The sequence below is a fragment of the Bombina bombina genome, chromosome 5 (assembly GCF_027579735.1).
Source record: "Bombina bombina isolate aBomBom1 chromosome 5, aBomBom1.pri, whole genome shotgun sequence".
Lineage (NCBI taxonomy): Eukaryota > Metazoa > Chordata > Amphibia > Anura > Bombinatoridae > Bombina > Bombina bombina.
In genome coordinates this window covers 703,207,902-703,227,070 of record NC_069503.1, presented here as the reverse complement: position 1 = coordinate 703,227,070, position 19,169 = coordinate 703,207,902, and the positions used below count along the sequence as shown (strand labels likewise).

The 19,169-nt window shown below is 41.5% G+C and overlaps 1 protein-coding gene across 1 annotated transcript in view; it reads right to left on the bottom strand.

Annotated features, from left to right (window-relative positions):
* The window catches only part of LOC128661600 (collagen alpha-1(XXI) chain-like), a 173,039-nt gene that overhangs the window by 12,798 nt on the left and 141,072 nt on the right, over positions 1–19,169 (bottom strand). Inside the window, exons 23-25 of the mRNA XM_053715836.1 lie at positions 9,742–9,888; positions 9,591–9,645; positions 8,421–8,609 (exon numbers count right to left, since the gene is read on the bottom strand). Coding sequence (XP_053571811.1) covers positions 8,421–8,609; positions 9,591–9,645; positions 9,742–9,888 — 391 coding nt within the window. The remainder of the gene's footprint in view (positions 1–8,420; positions 8,610–9,590; positions 9,646–9,741; positions 9,889–19,169) is intronic.

The window sequence follows — 19,169 nt, the reverse complement described above, 5'->3', positions numbered from 1 at the left end:
ATAACCTAGTGACTCTTCAACGGAACAAGTGTTCCCAATCCCCCCTTAGGGAGTCTTCCATGAACATCACTGAGTCCCTAAATGGCGTTAAGATCAACCTCTGTATCTCTAGTTCAAAAGTTAGGATAAGTCTGCGCCATTTGCGCAGAAATAAGCTCAACCTGTGTAGTATATCGCATCTAACATCCATTTGTTCTATGAATAACTGGGTTTGTAACAAGTTTTTAAAACCCTTGAAGGAGGGTCCCACTTTCGTTATCCATTGTTTTAATATGTGCTTTCTAGCCACCAGGATAACTAAGCTCAACAGTGAGTCATATTGCCCATAGCTGTTGTCCCAGTTCAGAAATATGACGGTTTCAGGTTGCAAATTAAGCTGTATCTGTAATTTTTTGCTTCATCCAGAACTGTATTTTACCCCAGTACTGTCTAATCGGTGGGCATTCCCATATGTAGTGTAATAGATTCGGATTGTCCATTGCACACTTAATACATCTATTCGGGCAGTTGGGCATCCATTTTGCCATCACCCTTGGTGTGAAGTAGGCTTTATGTAGGAAGCGTACCTGGGATTCCCTATACATTGCTGATAGTGTCGCATTTTTTGTTTTTTCCATACTATTTCTTATCTCTGCCCTCCAGTCCCTCTCTGGCCCATCCCGCTGATATGGATAGCTGAAGGCCAGCCAGGCGATGCTGCAGAAGTGTTTGGTATATTTCCAAGAGTGAGAACCTGCCCATCGCATATAGTGATTGAGTGAGACGAAAGGGTGAGCCTTCCCAGAAATCTGGGTTATTTCTCACCAGGTCTCCGATGTAATGGTGTACTTGGAGGAAGGCATAAAAGTGAGTTCTGGGCAAACCAAACTCCCTCTGCAGGGCTCCGAATGTTTTGGTCGTTCTAGTAAGCGGGTCCATCAAGTGTTTAAGTGACTTCAGTCCCCTTTCCTCCCATACTTTAAAAGGTAGGGTCTCAGATCCAGCCGGAAAGTCTGGGTTTTTTCGGATAGGTAGGTAGTATGAGGCACGACAGGCCTTACTCAGGTACCTATGCGCCAGATGCCATGCTTTCAATGGGTCTGTGAACATCACGCTGAGGCCCAGGGTCCTCAGGGATTTCGTGTCCGCGATGTGCGGGAGGTATGCCAAGGACACCCCCCCCAGCATCGCTTGCTCTAAGTTCGATCGGCAGAAGTGATGTGTGCCATCCTGCCAGTCCACAACCAAGCGGACCAGCGCGGCCCAGTTATAGAGTCTAAAGTCTGAGAGGGCTAAGCCTCCGTTGAGGAGATTCATGCTCAGCTTATCCCTCGAAATCCGCAGTTTCTTCCCTTGCCAAACGAGACCCTTTGCCGCGATATTTAAGAGTTTGATATCCGATTTACTCAAAAGTAATGGAAGCATAAGTAGCGGGTACAGTAGCCTAGGAAGAACCACCATTTTAATTAGGCTGATTCTCCCAGACAAAGAAAGCGGTAGAGCTTTCCAACCATTCATCTGTGCCTGTAATTTAGCACAGATAGGGGTTAAGTTATTGGCATATAGCTTGTTGGGGTTAGCCGAAAGTTTGATGCCTAGGTATGTAATATCATGTTTGGCCACCGTAAAGGGGTACTTAACATCGGTACCAGGTACTTTGTTGAGCCAGAGAATTTCCGACTTTTGTACATTTATTTTGTAGCCTGAAAAAAGTCCGAAGTCGGCTAGGTCTGTCACAATATTGGGTAAATGTATCTGGGGATCTTGTACAAAGAGGAGCATGTCATCCGCATAAAGCGCCAGATGCTGTGGGGCTCCTGCTATGTCAATGCCCGGGAAATCCTGCCGTAGCTTGATAGCCAAAGGTTCGAGCGCTATATTGAAGAGCAGTGGTGATAACGGACACCCCTGTCTAGTACCTCTATGTAGTTGAAAACTAGATGACAGTACATTGTTCACCAGTACATTTGCAAGAGGGGAGTGATAGAGATTTTGAATAAGGGCAAGAAAAGGGCCCGAGAAGTTGGCCCGAGTCAGGGTGTCAAGCAGATGACTCCATTCCACACGGTCGAAGGCCTTCTCCGCGTCAAGTGACAGCAGGAAGGCCTCCGGCCTATCCACTACCCCGGCATCATGAGATCCGGCCCAGAATTGTTGGATTACCTGTAGAACCCTCCGCATGTTGACCACCGACGACCTTGCATGCATAAAGCCTGTTTGGTCCTCATGTATGATGCTAGGTAGGATAAATTTTAGTCTCTCGGCAAATAGTTTGGTGAGGATCTTGTAGTCCGAGTTTAGTAAGGAGATTGGCCTATAAGACTCGGGCAGCAGGTTATCCTTTCCTGCCTTTGGAATCAGCGTGATGGAGGCTGCTAAGAATTCAGGGGCAGGTATCTTGTTTTCCCTAGAGTAACCCGTGAACAGCTCTACAAGAGTCGGGGCTACCTGCGATTTAAGCAGACGGTAAAACTCAATTGGCAGCTCGTCAGGGCCTGGTGCCTTGCCCAGTGACATGTTCATGATGGTTCTCTCAATTTCCTCCCTCTCTATGGGAGCGTTTAAGTTGGCCAATTGCTCTTCAGAAATCTTAGGGAAGGAGATAGTCTCCCAGAATCTGTCCCTCGTCTCCGTTCCAGAGGGAAGCTCACTTGAGTATAGAGAGGAGTAATACGAGGCGAAGGCTTCCGCTATTGAAGCAGAGTCTTGCAGAACCCTGCCCCCCACTTTCACCGCAGCAATGCTTCTGGAGGACGTGGGCAACCTTACTAACGTTGCTAGTAGTTTCCCCGATTTATCGCCATAACGATAGTACTTGCCCCGAGTACGTAGGAGCGTCTGGGAGGCCTGATGCGCTAGAAGTGCATCATACTCCTCTTTAGCACCAACATATTTGCGATATTTCTGAGTGGAGGGGCTGGTGCGGTAGTCACGATAGGCATCTGCTAAGACGGATCTCAGCTGCTCTACTTTTTCAACGCCCTGCTTTTTCCGACGTGCCAGGTAAGCAATAATGTTACCTGCGAGAACAACTTTTGCCGTCGACCAGAATAACTCCGGTGTACTTAAATGCTGGATGTTGTTAGCTCTGTAGTCATCCCAACAGTGCACTAAGTGATGTTGGAATTCTTGGGAGTTTATTAAGTATTTGGGGAACCGTAACGTACGCCTGTTGCACATTCGGGGAATTGTGTCCAGAAATAGAGCTATGGGGGCATGATCCGAGATGACAACATCTCCGATTTTTGTATCAATCACTTGAGTGATTAACGTGTTGGAGATCAAAAAGAGGTCAATACGCGACATGGAAGGGGTCGCCCGTGAGACACAGGTGTAGTCTCTTCCATCCGGATTGAGTTGTCGCCAGATGTCCAGAACATCCAGAGAGTTTCCCAATCTTGCAAAGACGTCTTTCTCAAACTTATCCAGTACCCTGGGCAGTTTCCTATCTGTGCATCTAGTGGGGTCCCTCAGCCTATCACAGTGAGGGTTTGGGGCCAGATTGAAATCTCCACCAATTATGATGTGTGTGCCTAGATAAGGTGTGAGTGTGGTCACTATGGTGTCCCAAAACTTCCTGTCCTTCTGGTTCGGGGCATAGAGATTACACAACGTGTAAATTTTCCCTAGAACGCGAATCTGAACAACTAAATATCTGCCTTCTGTGTCTTTCAATACATCCAACACGTCATATTCCAGTTGTTTACCAAAAAGTATGGCCACCCCCCTACTTGCTGATTTGTATGAAACATATTCCACCCTCCCCACCCAATCTGTCCGCAGCTTATCATGTTCCACATCCGAGAGATGTGTCTCCTGCAGAAATGCAATCTCTGCGCGTTTTTTCCTAAGGTGAGTTAGAATTGACTTCCTCTTAACAGGGGAATGTATTTCCCCTATATTCCAGGAATATAGGTTAAATCTTAACTTTTAGGCTAGAACCTATGTGGGCATACATGATTCAAGATGGGGAGGTTTGCATAGTATGTAACACATGATAGAGGGGGGGACAAGAGATGCAGAGGGATGAAAGGGAAAAAAAAACAAAAAACACTCTCCTTGACATACCTCCTTGGCGCGTGTACAGGCTCCCGGTTCAGCCCTACAGTGTGCCCACCAGCCAGGCAAGCTTAACTGTTGTGCTGAAGAAAAACATGAGGTTGTCATCAGATTCCAATTTAAGACATATTTTACAACATGACTGTTAAAAAATAGCATGTTACAACAGATATGTTTTCTTCCATTTTTACAATCGCACATTAGTATTTTCCAGAACACCAACCAAACCATGAATTGAAACCAACTTATGTAAAACTTTATATCTACCTTCAAAAAGGGTTTCATGTCACATGTCATACCTAGCAGAGTGTTGTGTACAGAGCTATGAACCCCTATTGTCAAGTTTATAGGATGCAGCCATTGTATTCCTTCTTTCCTATTACAGGTGGGGGATGCAACATAACACCCTGCTAAGTTTTGTTTAATAAACACATAATGCCCTAACTCAACAAAAACTTTTAACCAAAATAACAGACCTATGCTCAATGCATAGGTGCAGGGAGTATCTCTGCTGGAGCGAGATACTTCCACAGTACTGGCTATAGAAGCCATCAATAAAGTTAGCTAACAAGGCCTATATTTATTCTTAGAGTGACGCAGATACCTAACCTTCTCCCCCTCTAGCGCCTCTGGGGCTCCTGGCACCCATCTCTGCATCTATAAAATCTTGTGCTGATTGTGGTGTATCAAAAAATTTAGGGCCTCTGGGGGTGGCTATTTTAAGCTTAGCTGGGTATAGCAAGAAAGCTTGTCTACCTTCCATATGTAGCCTAGAGCAGAGTGCAGAGAATTCCCTACGTCTTTTAGTCAGTTCAACAGAATAGTCTTGGAACAGGAGAATTCTAGAGTTTTCAAAAGATACTTCACCCATTTTACGATATGCCCTGAGCACCGCCATTTTGGTCTGAAAGTGTAGGAATTTTATCATTACCGGCCGTGCCTGTGCACTGTGGTCCATAGCTGGTCTTTCTGGGCCTACTCTGTGTGCTCTTTCTACACTGTTTGCAAGGTCCTCAGCGGGAATATTAATCAGGGAGGGGAGGGCTTTCTCAACAAATCTCAAAATCTCTGCTGGCTTTATCGACTCAGGTAACCCGAGTAGACGGACATTATTCCGCCTCGACCTGTTCTCTAAGTCATCTAATTTTTGCTGCAATATTATGGATTGTTTTTCCAAAGCCTCAATTTTACCAGAGTGTGTGTTTTGGGTGTCCTCTAGGTCGGAGACTCTAGTCTCCACTTCAGACACCCGTGTTGAAAATTGTTTCACCTCTTCAGCTAAAGTGTCTACCCCTTTTTGAAGATTTTCGATTTTAGGCAAGAACAAGGTGGAGATTTGTTTGACTATGGGGTGCGGGTCGAGTGAGTGGCCCTCATGCAAGGTGTCAAAGGAGGAAGCCTGGGTACCAATGTCTGATCCAATTTTGGCCCTGCGATCAGCATTTTTGTTACGGCTTGCCATTGTAAGTGGCACAAGGAATTTCTCCATGCACCTCTGAAAGTACCTCTTGTAAAATTAAGCATCAAGTGCATATAACATGCGTTCAGTCACTCAACCCCACCCGTTGATACTGTATCCCAAGGTCAGGGCAGGAACAGAAATAAACACAAAGAGATATATAAACACCACCTCCCAAAATTGGGTAATAATGTACAGTATACCCCTAACACAGGACTGATAGAAGACACAATTATATGCAAATATGGATACACAAACTGTAAAGCCCTACAATTCTGTTCTGAGCGTGTGTTGCTAAACCTGTGAAAAAGAGATGTTAGTTTAAGCCTGCAATGCACACATTTCTACAAAGAAAGCATATTTAAAAAAAATAAAAAGAAAATTTCTTTCTCTCTCTTTCCCTTTCCCCTTTAACAGTCTCTGCTCCAGTTATGAGCCTGCAAAAGCCAGTATCTGAGCTGGGTACAAATAAGCAATAGGTCCACACAGTTCCAATGTGAGTCTTATGGTGTTGTTTGTGGAAAGGAAAGTTCTTTGCTGGAGGTAGTTTAATGGCCCTGTGGAGGGAGGTGTTAGGATTAGGCCTTTAGTTCCCACAGATGTTTAATGAGAGAATAATGCAGGTAATGGATCTCCTGTGTGTTTGTTAATTACCTAGAGAAACAGTGCCTTATTTAAGTGCAGACAAGTAATGCATCCTCAAAGTCCCCAAACCAGCCCTGTAGTATTGCCTGTGGGGAGGCAAGGTCAAGGTCCAGCAGGGAAAGTTATATATGTGAAACCTGCACTACCGTTGGTGTTGGCAACCTTATCCCTTCTAGTAGTTGGCCTTTGCCTCAGTCAGTTCCTCTCAGATCCACTGTTAGTACATCAATCTATGAGGCTGTGTATTGTGGATTTATAAGTCCCAGTGAATTAGAATAATAGAGTGCCCGTTTGTCCTGGGGCAACAATCCTTCCCTGGATAACAGCTGGTTCTCAGGGATACTATGGGGCTGTTAGATTTAATAGGATCTCTACTCCAGGTATGGCTCTAGGCGGTCAGGGATTACTATATATCACTCTATGATAGTACCTGTTAAGTTGTCCCAGGACTCCGATCAGTCACTAACAGTTAACTATCACAGACTCCCCTCCGGGAGCAGAACTGCTTCAAGGTCCGTCAGCCCAGCCGAGTCCTCTGTTACGCTATCAGCCGGCCACAACTATTAGGATGCCTGCTGTCACTTGTGCCTGATGCCTCTCCGGTTACCGCTGCTGGCTATTCTCCCTGTCTCCTCCGGTCTTTACTATCGGCCCTCGCGGCTATACGCCACGTGGCTTCACTCACCCGTCGTTCCGATCGTCACCGGGGCTGTGGGTTCAGGAGGCTTGATGCCGTCGGGATGCGTGTGAGCAAGTTCAGACCCTAGTAAGGTCAATGACCACAAGGTTGTTGGAACAGTTGGTCGTTGTCTCTCCACTCCGTTCTTCTGTTATCTTGTGCCAAGATGGCCGCCACAAGTTCCGTGTAGCTTCGTCTCCACAGTCGGGTAATGGTGACTGGGGCTTCGGTGGGGGAAATTGGTGGTAGTTTCCAACCTCTCTAGTGCCCAGACACGATGTCCGTCAAGGGCCAACAGATTCGGGCTGCAACAGATGTAGGTAAAAGCCTATACAGCGGGTAGCTTTCACGGAGCTCCACTCCAGAGTTGTTGCTTGCACGCCCGCCCACCGGAAGTCACTACTATATATTTTTTTAAAAAATGTTGTTTCATGTTTTTATCACATACAGGTTACAGTTCTATCTGTTTTTATTTATTTATTTATTTCTCTCTGAAAGATTAGATTTTTAACTATTAATAATAATATTTAAGAAATGTGTGTTTTTTCGCAAACTAACAGGTCACAAAGAGGCCAGCATTCTATGACACTTTTTAATTTTTGTTACTGTATTCTTTATGCCCTAAAGCCAACAAAATGGTGATATTTCCTTTTTAACCTTTTGTGTACCGCACACAATATAATGTATGATCCAGTTCGATTGATGGAAATTTTGTTTCCATTAAAAGGACACTAAACCCAATTTTTTTTTCATGATTTAGATAGAGCATGCAATTTTAAGCAACTTTCTAATTTATTCCTATTATCAATTTCTCTTTGTTCTCTTAGTATCTTTATTTGAAAAAGCAGGAATGTAATCTTAGTAGCGGGCCCATTTTTGATTGAGCACCTGGGTAGAGCTTGCTGATTGGTAGCTAAATGTAGACCTTGGTGTCCTTCACTAAGGTCTGTACTTTGGAAAATGTCCGACACAGCTTTGGTCCATTCCTATCCCTGACTAGTACTGTCTGGCTCTTATGCTAATAAAAGCACTGAGATAAGGGCGGGCTGAAGGGGCTTAGAAACATGCAAACTTAGAGGTTATAGAGTGTATTACTATAACAATGTTGGTTATGCAAAGCAGGGAAATAGGTAATAAAGTGATTATCTATCATTTTAAACAATAAGTAAACTGTCCCTTTAAGGCAAGCTTTGGGTCTAGTGTCACTGATAGAGTTAAGGATTAGCATTATGCTCAAAGTAATGGTTAAGGCTAATGTTAAGGCAGGGTTAGAGATAGGCTTAGGATTAAGGTTAGGTTTACCAATTGTATCCCAGCTGGGGTTGTGTTAGAGCTAACTAGAAGGATGCCTCTAAGTAAGTGCATTGTAGTCTCTCTGGTATCCAAGATTTTAATTGGCATATACCACTGACAGCAAAGACCCCAGGAATATTGCTGCACCATGTTGTGTCCATATCATTTCTGAATGAAAACAGGTTCTTCTTCAGTTTGTATTACTAACTCTATACATTTTCATTTTATATTGAATCATTGTGTGACAGTGCAGGAAGGACCTGTGATACCATTACACTGTGCTATTTAGGATACATAAAATATCACCTTTTATTCCCTGAGGACCTGGCAATCCCTGAAGCCCGGGGTAACCAGTTCTGCCTCCTCTCCCTGGGTATCCTGGTGGCCCTCTTTCCCCAGGTCTGCCCTGTGTGCCTGGCGACCCTGGCGATCCTTGCTTTCCTTCACAAGGTGGACAGCTAGGGCTCATATTCTGCAGCATTGATGGTAACTGTGCTAGAAAACAAATACATATATTTTTATTAAACTAGTTTGGTAAAATCAAAGTGTTCATTTAAGTCAGTAGGTTCAACATTACTAATTACTAATTTAAGTCAGAATCTGTGCATCTGAATCAACAAAGATGCCATTTCAATGATATCTATACATGAACATAGATAATAACTAGATAATGAACATCACACATGCTAATTCACTGAATATTATTTATTTACAGACACAGAGAGCACGTTTGGGCTGTAAGTGCACTTATACACATGCACACACATATACACAATCACATGCGCACACACAACGCACACACCCACACGTGCACATGTGCACACACACAAGCATTCACACAGACACGCACACACAGGCACACACATAAGCATACACACATACACATGCACACAGACACACACGCACGCACACACAGACATAGATACACACATACACAAATACAAATGCACCCACATAAACACACATATACACATACAAGCACAAACACACACATGTGCACACACACAAGCATTCACACAGACACGCACACACAGGCACACACATAAGCATACACACATACACATGCACACAGACACACACGCACACACAGACATAGACACACACATACACAAATACAAATGCACCCACATAAACACACATATACACATACAAGCACAAACACACACAAGCATTCACACAGACACGCACATACAGGCACACACATATAAGCATACACACATACACATGCACACAGACACACAGGCACACACAGACATAGACACACACATACACAAATACAAATGCACCCACATAAGCACACATACAAGCACACACAAGCGCACACACATACAAGCACACACACACATACACAAATGCACACACATACATGCATATATAATACAGATTTTTTGTTATTTTTTACATTATTATTTCTTTTACACAATACTACACAAGTGAAAAGCCTTAAAAACGGGTGCATGCAAACAGGTCACTTACCACGCAATACATTAGTACACAACTTTATAACCTGATCCTCTGTAATGAATTTCCCCTGTAAATAATGGAAATAATCATGTTATGAGGTTTGCAATAACATTTTTAGAGTGTTTAAAATATATTCTTATTTATGCATGCTACTATTTCATACAGGTTTTCCGGGAATGCCAGGTATTCCAGATCTTCCCTGTGGCCCTCCTTCACCTGGAAAACCACGTGGCCCTGGGACGCCTGTAGAGCCGACTTCTCCTTTTTTGCCCTCTTGACCTTTAGGGCCAGTTTCGCCAGTGTCGCCTCTCTGAAATAAAAAACAAAACAAATTATCCCTGAATCTTTTGTAGAACATAATATACCAAAACAAAAACAAAAAAGAAGGGAGCACACAGAGTATGATAACTAAGAGTAATATAAATGTCAGACTATGTCTGGCAAAGGTACTCTAAGTATGAAGTACAAACAATCTGTGTGTTGCCAAATATACAATTACAAAAAATCTGTCTGTTGGCAAATATACAATTACCAAATATATAATAATAGTCCCAAGAAAATGGAGTCAGTGCCCAGCACTGTGTACAGGATGTAATGGCCTCAGAAGGTCTCACAGATGAATCCGGATAAGACTAAGAAGTAGAAAACACAAAACAGAGGGGTGCCTCATGTATAGATCAAACAAAGCAAGATTCTAAAGTAATAGCCAAAGCTAAAAGGGTACTCACATTTGGTTATAGCACACCAATGTGCTGGTAGTAATGTGGTGATATCTTTGGGTGTATCACGCACCCTCTCGCCTGGTAATGCTTTGTCCACTGAATCCCAATCAGTAACCAAGGTTGTAATGCTCACCTCCGTGTGGAATTCAAATGGAAAAGACAAAAGGTGCTAGAATTATGCTTAAGTTTTATATAAGGTTTATTTAAAAACAACACATTAAAAACAAAAGCAGTGAGTTAAAATAGGGGTGTCCAAGTTTTACCCCTATCTACAACGCGTTTCTTGGCTATAACTGCTGTTTCCTAAGGCATCTAGCACCTTACATGGTTCAATACTGTTTAAATCCATTGAAAACCAATGAGCAAACAAACATTCCCACTGCCCATTGTGGGCGTGTGAAATACACGTGTGAATAATTAATACAATGATTAATTAATAGTGGTTTGTTCATGTCTTCCCAATATATCAAGCAAAAATCCAATAATGCATGTGAGAAAACTTACATCCGCAATTTATATAAAATGATACAGTGTAGATGCAAATACAATCTTAATCTCCTACATTGATTTTACCAGGCCACCTTTTATTTTATTGTTTGTCACAAAAATCAAACCGTTTTGTTTGTAACATGATCCCCCACCTACTATTCTTTTCAAAATTGTGTTATAGCTCTGGATTTTTACATGTTATAACTGCACATTTATATTACCTGCAATATTTCAAAGGCTTTAACACTTATCCGGAGTTTAACTTCTCTACTATATTTTGTCCATTTTGCTTATTCCTATTTACATCATCTTCACTGAATCACGTGGCTACTATTAGCCAATTTTGTAGCTCCCAACTGCAGTGAATGTGCTGCTCTTTGTATTCGCTGCACATCTAGACTGTCAGATCAAATGACAGACCGCTGTATCATATGGTCATATTTAAACATATTGATACTTTTGTATATATCCGATTCTATACCAGTGGAGAGTTTTAAGCTAAATATAGAATTGGCTACGAGGGAATAATATAAAAAGAGATACAGAAGATTGAAAAATTACGTGTTTGTATATACTTAAACTAAATGGATCTAATATGATATTAAACCTATAAAATGTGAAATATATGGACTTATGTGTGTATTATGTAAAATAGTATGTAGCGTCCTTAATGAGTCTATTGATGGGACATTAGCAGTCTATTCTCAAATTAATCTATTTAATGTGACCTTTGTGAACTATTCTCAATTTTGAGATATGTCATTAATGTGATTATGTGTGAACGGTCTAAAGTGCACAAAGTGCTAGTCGCTCTGAACTAAATATAAACAGAAAAGTGATAATTAATCCTAAAAAATAATACTAATATTCATGATATATAATTCATGATCAAAAACCAAAGTGTGGTAAGTGAGATTATATATAGCGTTCTTAATACAACTATATTAATATTATTATATATATAAAAAGAGACGATAGATAAAATAAACTCAATCTAGATAAACTAAATTTAAGTGTGTATTATATGGTATTATATATACCCCTAACTATGACTATATAGGTGTTATTATATATAATCAATCTAGATCCCTGTGATCAATCCCTAAAGTGCACATACAGTGACTATTTTCACTCAAATCTATTCAATCTAATGTAATATTTATCCTGAAATAAACTACTAAGAATGATGATGAATAAACTTGAATTTGTCCTTAGTGAGACTATATTAATATGACTAGAGAAACTGTTCTCAATATTGGAGTGCATGTATAGTGGCTAATACCAGTACAGCTATAGGTCTCACTTATCTTATACCCCTAATAATAGTGTAGATTTAAAATAATTTAAATGATAAAAATCAATAAGTGATCAATTTAACCCCCTCTAATGTGATTGTGATACTAAGGGGCATATTTAACAATGTGCAAGTGGACATGATACGAAGTAGTGTATCATGTTCGCTGCACATCAACAAATGCCGACAGCATTTATCATTGCACCAGCAGTTCTTGCAGATTGGCCGCTAGCAGGGGGTGTCAATCATCCCGATCGTATTCGATTGGGTTGATTTCTATCCGCCGCCTCACAGCAGGCGGACAAGTTATGGAGCAAATTATGGAGGTCTTTAGATTGCTGCTTCATAACTTCTGTTTCCAGCGAGCCTTCAAGGGCCTCAAGCTCCATATGCAGCTTGATAAATATGCCCCTAAAGGTTAAGCGTATTGGATCGACATAGATCACTAATGTTAAACAATAACCAATAGTGAAACTGTATATCTAAAGAAAACCCTACACTTGCATGTCAACTATACATATGCTGCCAAATCTATCACTTCATTTAAGCCAGAGGGAAACAGTGACTGGAAGCGATAGATCCAGTACTTTCCTGCAGGTACGGCCTAGATATTGCCGGCTACATTTGCAAGATAGGACATAGATCACAAAATCTGTGCCACAGATAATATGTGTTTTAATATCAATGGTTTCCCCTGTGGAATTACATTTAATGGTGTCAGTGCCATAAGTAATATACTTGCACATATGACAACGAGCTTTATTACATCTGTATGTTCCCTTTTTGTTCCTATTTCCCAGTGTTACCCTTTTTTGATTTATGCTATGTATGTTTGTCTTTTTGGACAACACAACCTGCTAGGAGCTAACCTTTGTTTCAGGGTAGGCGCCCTTCTAAATACTAGTTTGGGGTTTGTTTCCAGATTGTTCTTAAGGTAAGGGTCTTTTAGGATTATGGGCCAGTGTTTGTTCAATGTTTGTCTGATATATTTGTGTTCTGAATTATATTGAGTAATAAAGACTGGTCATTTCAAAGTTGTCTCTTTGGTATGCTTTTTCGTCTCTCTGGGTACCAAAATATCCCTTCTATTGATATTTCTCACTTGTGTATAGCTGTCTTTGATGAGATTTTCAGGATATCCCTTCTCTTTGAATCTGTCTATAAGTGTTTTTGCTTGAGTATCATATAACTTGATGTTACTACAGTTCCTTCTGATGCGTCAGAATTGGCTATATGGTATCTTTGTCTTCCAACTATTTAGATGGTTACTGTTAAAGTGGAGAAAATTGCTGCTATCCACCCTTTTAAAATAGGTGGAAGACAAAACATTACCATCCATATCCCATTCTAAGACTAAATCCAGATATTCCATTTTTGAAGGGTGTATGCTATGAGTAAATGAAAACCCCATAGCGTTATTGTTTAAACTCTTTATGAATTGTCTAACCAAATCTTCCGTGCCTTTCCAAATAAAAATGAAATCATCTATGTAACGGTCATAGAATACCAGGTTCCCCCTCCAGTCCGAATGGTAAATATATTGTTCTTCGAATATACCCATAAAAAGATTTACGAAACTGGGGGCAAACATGGTACCCATGGCTGTACCCTTCATCTGTAAATAAAATGCATTGAGATATTGGAAATAGTTATGAGATAAAATATATGAAATCAGTTCTAGAAAGAATTTGTGTTGCATAGTAGGTAAATATATGTCCTCTTCCAAAAAGACATTAACTGCCTTTAGCCCTAATTTGTGGTAAATGTTTGAATACAATGCACATACATCGCAGGTTAACCAGAAATATTCCTCTCCTTTTTTGTGAGTTGATAGTTCCTTTAGGAGGTCTGTGGTGTCTTTAATATAAGACAGTAAAGTCACTACATATTTCTGCAGATAAAAATCCACATATTCTGACAGGCAATTGGTTAGGCTATTTATCCCCGTAATTATGGGTCTCCCCGGGTTTTTTTATTTTTATCCTTGTGGACCTTGGGGAGGTAGTAATAGAACGGGATGTTCACATTTTATAGGTTTAATATCATATTAGATCCATTTAATTTAAGTATATACAATCACCCATATAGCAATGGGACTTACCTAATGGGGGATTCTGTAATTTTTCAATCTTCTGTATCTCTTTTTATATTATTCCCTCGTAGCCGATTCTATAATTAGCTAAAAACTCTCCTCTCGTATAGAATCGGATATATACAAAAGTATCAATATGACCATATGATACAGCGGTCTGTCATTTAATCTGACAGTCTAGATGTGCGGCGAATACAAAGAGCAACACATTCACTGATTTGCAGTTGGGAGCTACAAGATTGGCTAAAAGTAGCCACGTGATTCAGTGACGATGACAGAAATAGGAATAAGCAAAACGGACAAAACATAGTGGAGAAGTTAAACTCCGGATAACTGTTAAAGCCTTTGAAATATTCTTTAATGATCATGCAGGTAATATCAACGTGCAGTTATAACATTTAAAAATTCACAGCTATATAACACAATTTTAATACGAATAATATGTGAGGGATCATGTTACAAACAAAACGTTTTGATTTTTGTGATAAACAATAAAATAAGAGGTGGCCTGGTAAAATCAATTTAGGAGATTAAGATTGTATTTGTACCTACACTGTATCATTGTATATGAATTGAAGATGAAGGTTTTCTTATATGCGTTATTGGATCTTGCTTGATATATTGGGAAGACATGAACAAACCACTATTACTTAATCATTGTATTAATTATTCACACGTGTATTTCACACGTCCACAATGAACAGTGAGATTGTTTGTTTGCTCATTGGTTTTCAATGGATTTAAATAGTATTGAACCATGCAAGGTGCTAGATGCCTGATGAAACGGCAGTTATAGCCAAGAAACGCATTGCAGATAGGGGGTAAATCTTGGACACCCCTATTTTAACTCACTGCTTTTGTTTTTAATGTGTTGTTTTTAAATAAAGCTTTTATAAAACTTAAGCATAGTTCTAGCACCTTTGTCTTTCCCATTTGAATGCCACACGGAGGTGAGCATTACAACCTTGGTTACTGATTGGGATTCAGTGGACAAAGCATTACCAGGAAAGAGGGTGAGTGATACACCCAAAGATATCAGCACGTTACTACCAGCACATTGGTGTGCTATAACCAAATGTGAGTACCCTTTTGGCTTTGGCTATTACTTCAGTATCTTGCTTTGGTTGATCTACACATGAGGCGCCCCTCTGTTTTCTACTTCATATACCAAAAATAAGAAATGCAGTACCTGAGTTCTCCATTCCAATTGATCAGAATTCTCTGGCAAATGTTGTAAATATTGCAATAATTTCAAATTAAATGGACAGGAAACACCTCATAATTAAAAAAAATATTTTCTGGTTTACAGTAGACAAACATACCACACCACACATACACGCACTTATATGCATGCACACCACACATGCACGCACTCATATGCACGACCACAAATACACATACTCATATGCATACATACCACACATGCATGCACTCAAATGCACGCACACCACACATATACCCAGATACATAAACTCATATACTTGCACATCACACAAACACCTACATACACACACTCATACATACACTCATATGCATACACACCACACACATGCATCGCTAGACACACATATATAGATGCAGGATTAGACACTGACACACAGACATGCAGGATTATACACCGACACACACATGCAGGGCTAGACACACATACGCAGATGCAGGATTAGACACAAACGCACACTCAGATGCAGGGTCAGATATACACACACACACACAGATGCAAGGTTAGACACAAACTCACACTCAGATGCAGGGTCAGACATACACACACACAGATGCAAGGTTAGACACAAACACACACTCAGATGCAGGGTCAGACATACACACACACAGATGCAAGGTTAGACACACAGTTTCAGGGTTAGATACACAGCCACACACACAAATACATACAAGCTGACACACACACATATGAAGGGACATGTATGGATAGATTTATTAAATTCTTCCACGCAATTAAATGTCCATTACAGTGGAAGCCAGAAAGCAGTGTTTTTCTTTTTTTTATTGTGCAGAAGAGAAAATAAAGTGCATTAAGCAAATTTTAAGGCAAAAGGTAGGACACTCCTTTGCAAAAGTAATTAAACAATTAATTTTGCAATAATAAAATAAGTTCATTAATAATAAATTATACTCAAATACAGGTTTACAAGGGCATTGGTAGCAACTTAAGACATTTAGTAACACAGAATTAAGACCAAGCTATTAACTTAAAAGTTAAAGCTCCCCTGCACCTCAGCTCACCCGTAACAGTATTCCCCATGCTGTCCTGAGCAGGAACTTAGGAAAACAAACAGAAAGACCACAGGAAGGCAAATGGTGACCGAAGGGTTACAAGGTTAAAGGGGCAGTAAACCTACAAAATAATGTTATATAATACTGCACATAGTGCATTATCTTAACATTATCTTAGCGCAAACTTTATGCAACTGTCTGATAGCGGGAGCGAGCTACATTGAGTGTAATAGCGTGATCAGGCCGGGCTGTGACTAGACAGCTGCCCAGATGCGTTCAGGGGGAAAACCAGACCCGCTCAGTAGAGCAAGAGTGGCGGTCTAAAAAATCCTCTTTTATAATCAAATTTTAGCTGCAATATTATGTTGCATAAAATTTGCGCTAAGATCATGTTATATAATTCTGCACTATGTGCAGAATTATATAACATTATTTTGTAGGTTTACTGCCCTTTTAATGATCTTTAAACCTTTATGTAGCATTTGTGGGTACGATAGACACAGGAGGTTGATAGGAGCCTGTTACGGTACCAACAGTGTACCAAGGGTTAATACCAGGGAACAACGTCCTGCATAGGGAATCAGCAATTCACAAACCAGCCAGTTTTCAGGTTTAAACAGAATAACTCCTTTATTTGAAGGCAGCACACAGATTTATACACCCTGGCTTCAGGTTACAAAGGGCATTGGTTTAACAGTAAAGCAAACATATAAACAATGCATCAAACCTCTAACAATTGTCTATTCACAGGTAAAACAGATTAACATATTAAGTTAATTAACTAGGGAAGAACGTTTACTCAGACAATCTGATGTTGGGCAGTCTAGTTAACATAATCACACAAGGACACAATCAGTTTACCCAGACAGACTCCTGAGACACAATCAGATCTTAAACATACATAGAATACATCTTATTACTGAATATAGGAACAGTTCTTATTAGCTATAAAGTCTTTTATGCCCACTTGGCTTATAGAGTCACAATTGCTCCCACAAGGGGCACTCACACCCTGTACCCATCCTGTATTTATGGATACAGGGTGACATAGACATAAGACAGAGTTATGAAAGTACATGGGGTGTCCAGCATATAACATTCCATATTTCCATGCAGTCTCTGGGTATCCTTAAGCCCATGTACCTCCAGCCCAAAGAATGTTCCATAACAGGCCCTCCAATGTACAGTGGCGAGATTGGTTTTGTCACATCTCTCCCCTTTTCCAAACAGACTAACAGGGTATCTGACCTCCTGCCGGTCAGTGCCCTGGTTAGTCCAGCAACCCACCCATAAAACACAATTAGTAGTACAGCCCACCCACAATAAATGGTTACTACACCTGAGTACGGGGAAAACTTGTCCATGTCCAGGTGCCTCACCACAGCTGTGTGGGGGACTGGTACGCTGAATTGGTGGGTTGCGAGGTGGGCAGAGACCAGCTGTACTCTGCCCGGGTGCCAGCACTACCATGGAAGTAGCCTGGTGGGAGCCTGGTTGCTGGAGGGGAAGACCGACTGTCTCCCCTTTGGATACATAGCTGTGCTGCTGGAGGGGGAGACCAATCGTCTCCCCTTTGGCTAAACAGCCGTGTTGCTGGGGGACAGGACCATCAAACTCCTCTCCCTCTGGTTTGTCATGCTCGGCTGTCCAGGGTATATACTGTGCCATATACCACCAGAGCGCCTGGTAGGCATGTCAGTTTGCTGGGACAATCCATCTGTATTCCCGTTATGAGAGAGAATTCCTGTCCATACAAACAAGGGTTCAAATTCCTCAGTGCCCAGACCAGGGCCAAACAGTCCTTCAAAATCCCATCAGCTTCTTTACGAGTTTTCTGTACCTGCTCTTTATAGGTATCCACAATCCCTTCATACTGACATAGGGTGCCCTTGAGTTGCTGCACCTCACTATGAGCCAGCGTCAGCTTCTCCTCAAGTGTCATTAAGTTTGTCTTTAAGGTTTCATGTCCCACTCTCAAGCTGGTGTTTTCTGCAGTCTGTCGGTGCAGCTTGTCTAGCAGAGATTCCTGTTCTAAACGTGCTTTTTCCTCTGCGCTCCTCTTCTCCTTCATCAGCGCATTGTAACGGGACCTCCACATATCAATAGCGGATAGAGATTTACTGAGCTCAGCGTCCTGGGGCTTAGCAGCAGGTGGGTCAGTCTCTGCTGCACGGATCTGGGCACGGGTAGTCACAGAGTTAACATCAGCGGGAACCATAGGAGCGTAGGCAGAAACAAGGGGGGGCCAAGTCATTTCCAAGAAGAACATCAGCAGGTAAGTCCTTCTTGACCCCCACATTCACAGGTCTAGCGCCCACTCCCCAATCCAAATGTACCCTGGCAACAGGTAGGCTGAACACATCGCCCCCTGCTACCCTCACAGCCACAGTGTCTCCAGTGTACTGTTTCTCAGACACCAAGTTCTTTTGAAGCAAGGTCATGGTAGCACCAGTATCCCGTAGACCACTGACCTCCTTCCCATTCACTTTAACCAGTTGCCGGTTATTCCGGTGGGCAGCTTGCACAAGGTCTGCCTCATGTAGGATGCTCCAGCATTCTTGCGCCTCTACGTAGCGGGCCGCAGGCTGAGGATTACGTGGGATTCCGCCGGCGGGTCTTCTCCAGGACTGCGCTTGGTTCGCTGCGTTTAGGGGACACTCTGGTCTTTTGTGCCCTAGTTGCTTACATCTAAAGCACCGAATAGGTTGTGAGTAGCACCGCAAATTGAACAGGGCTCTCTGAGGGTAGTTCGTGGCCGG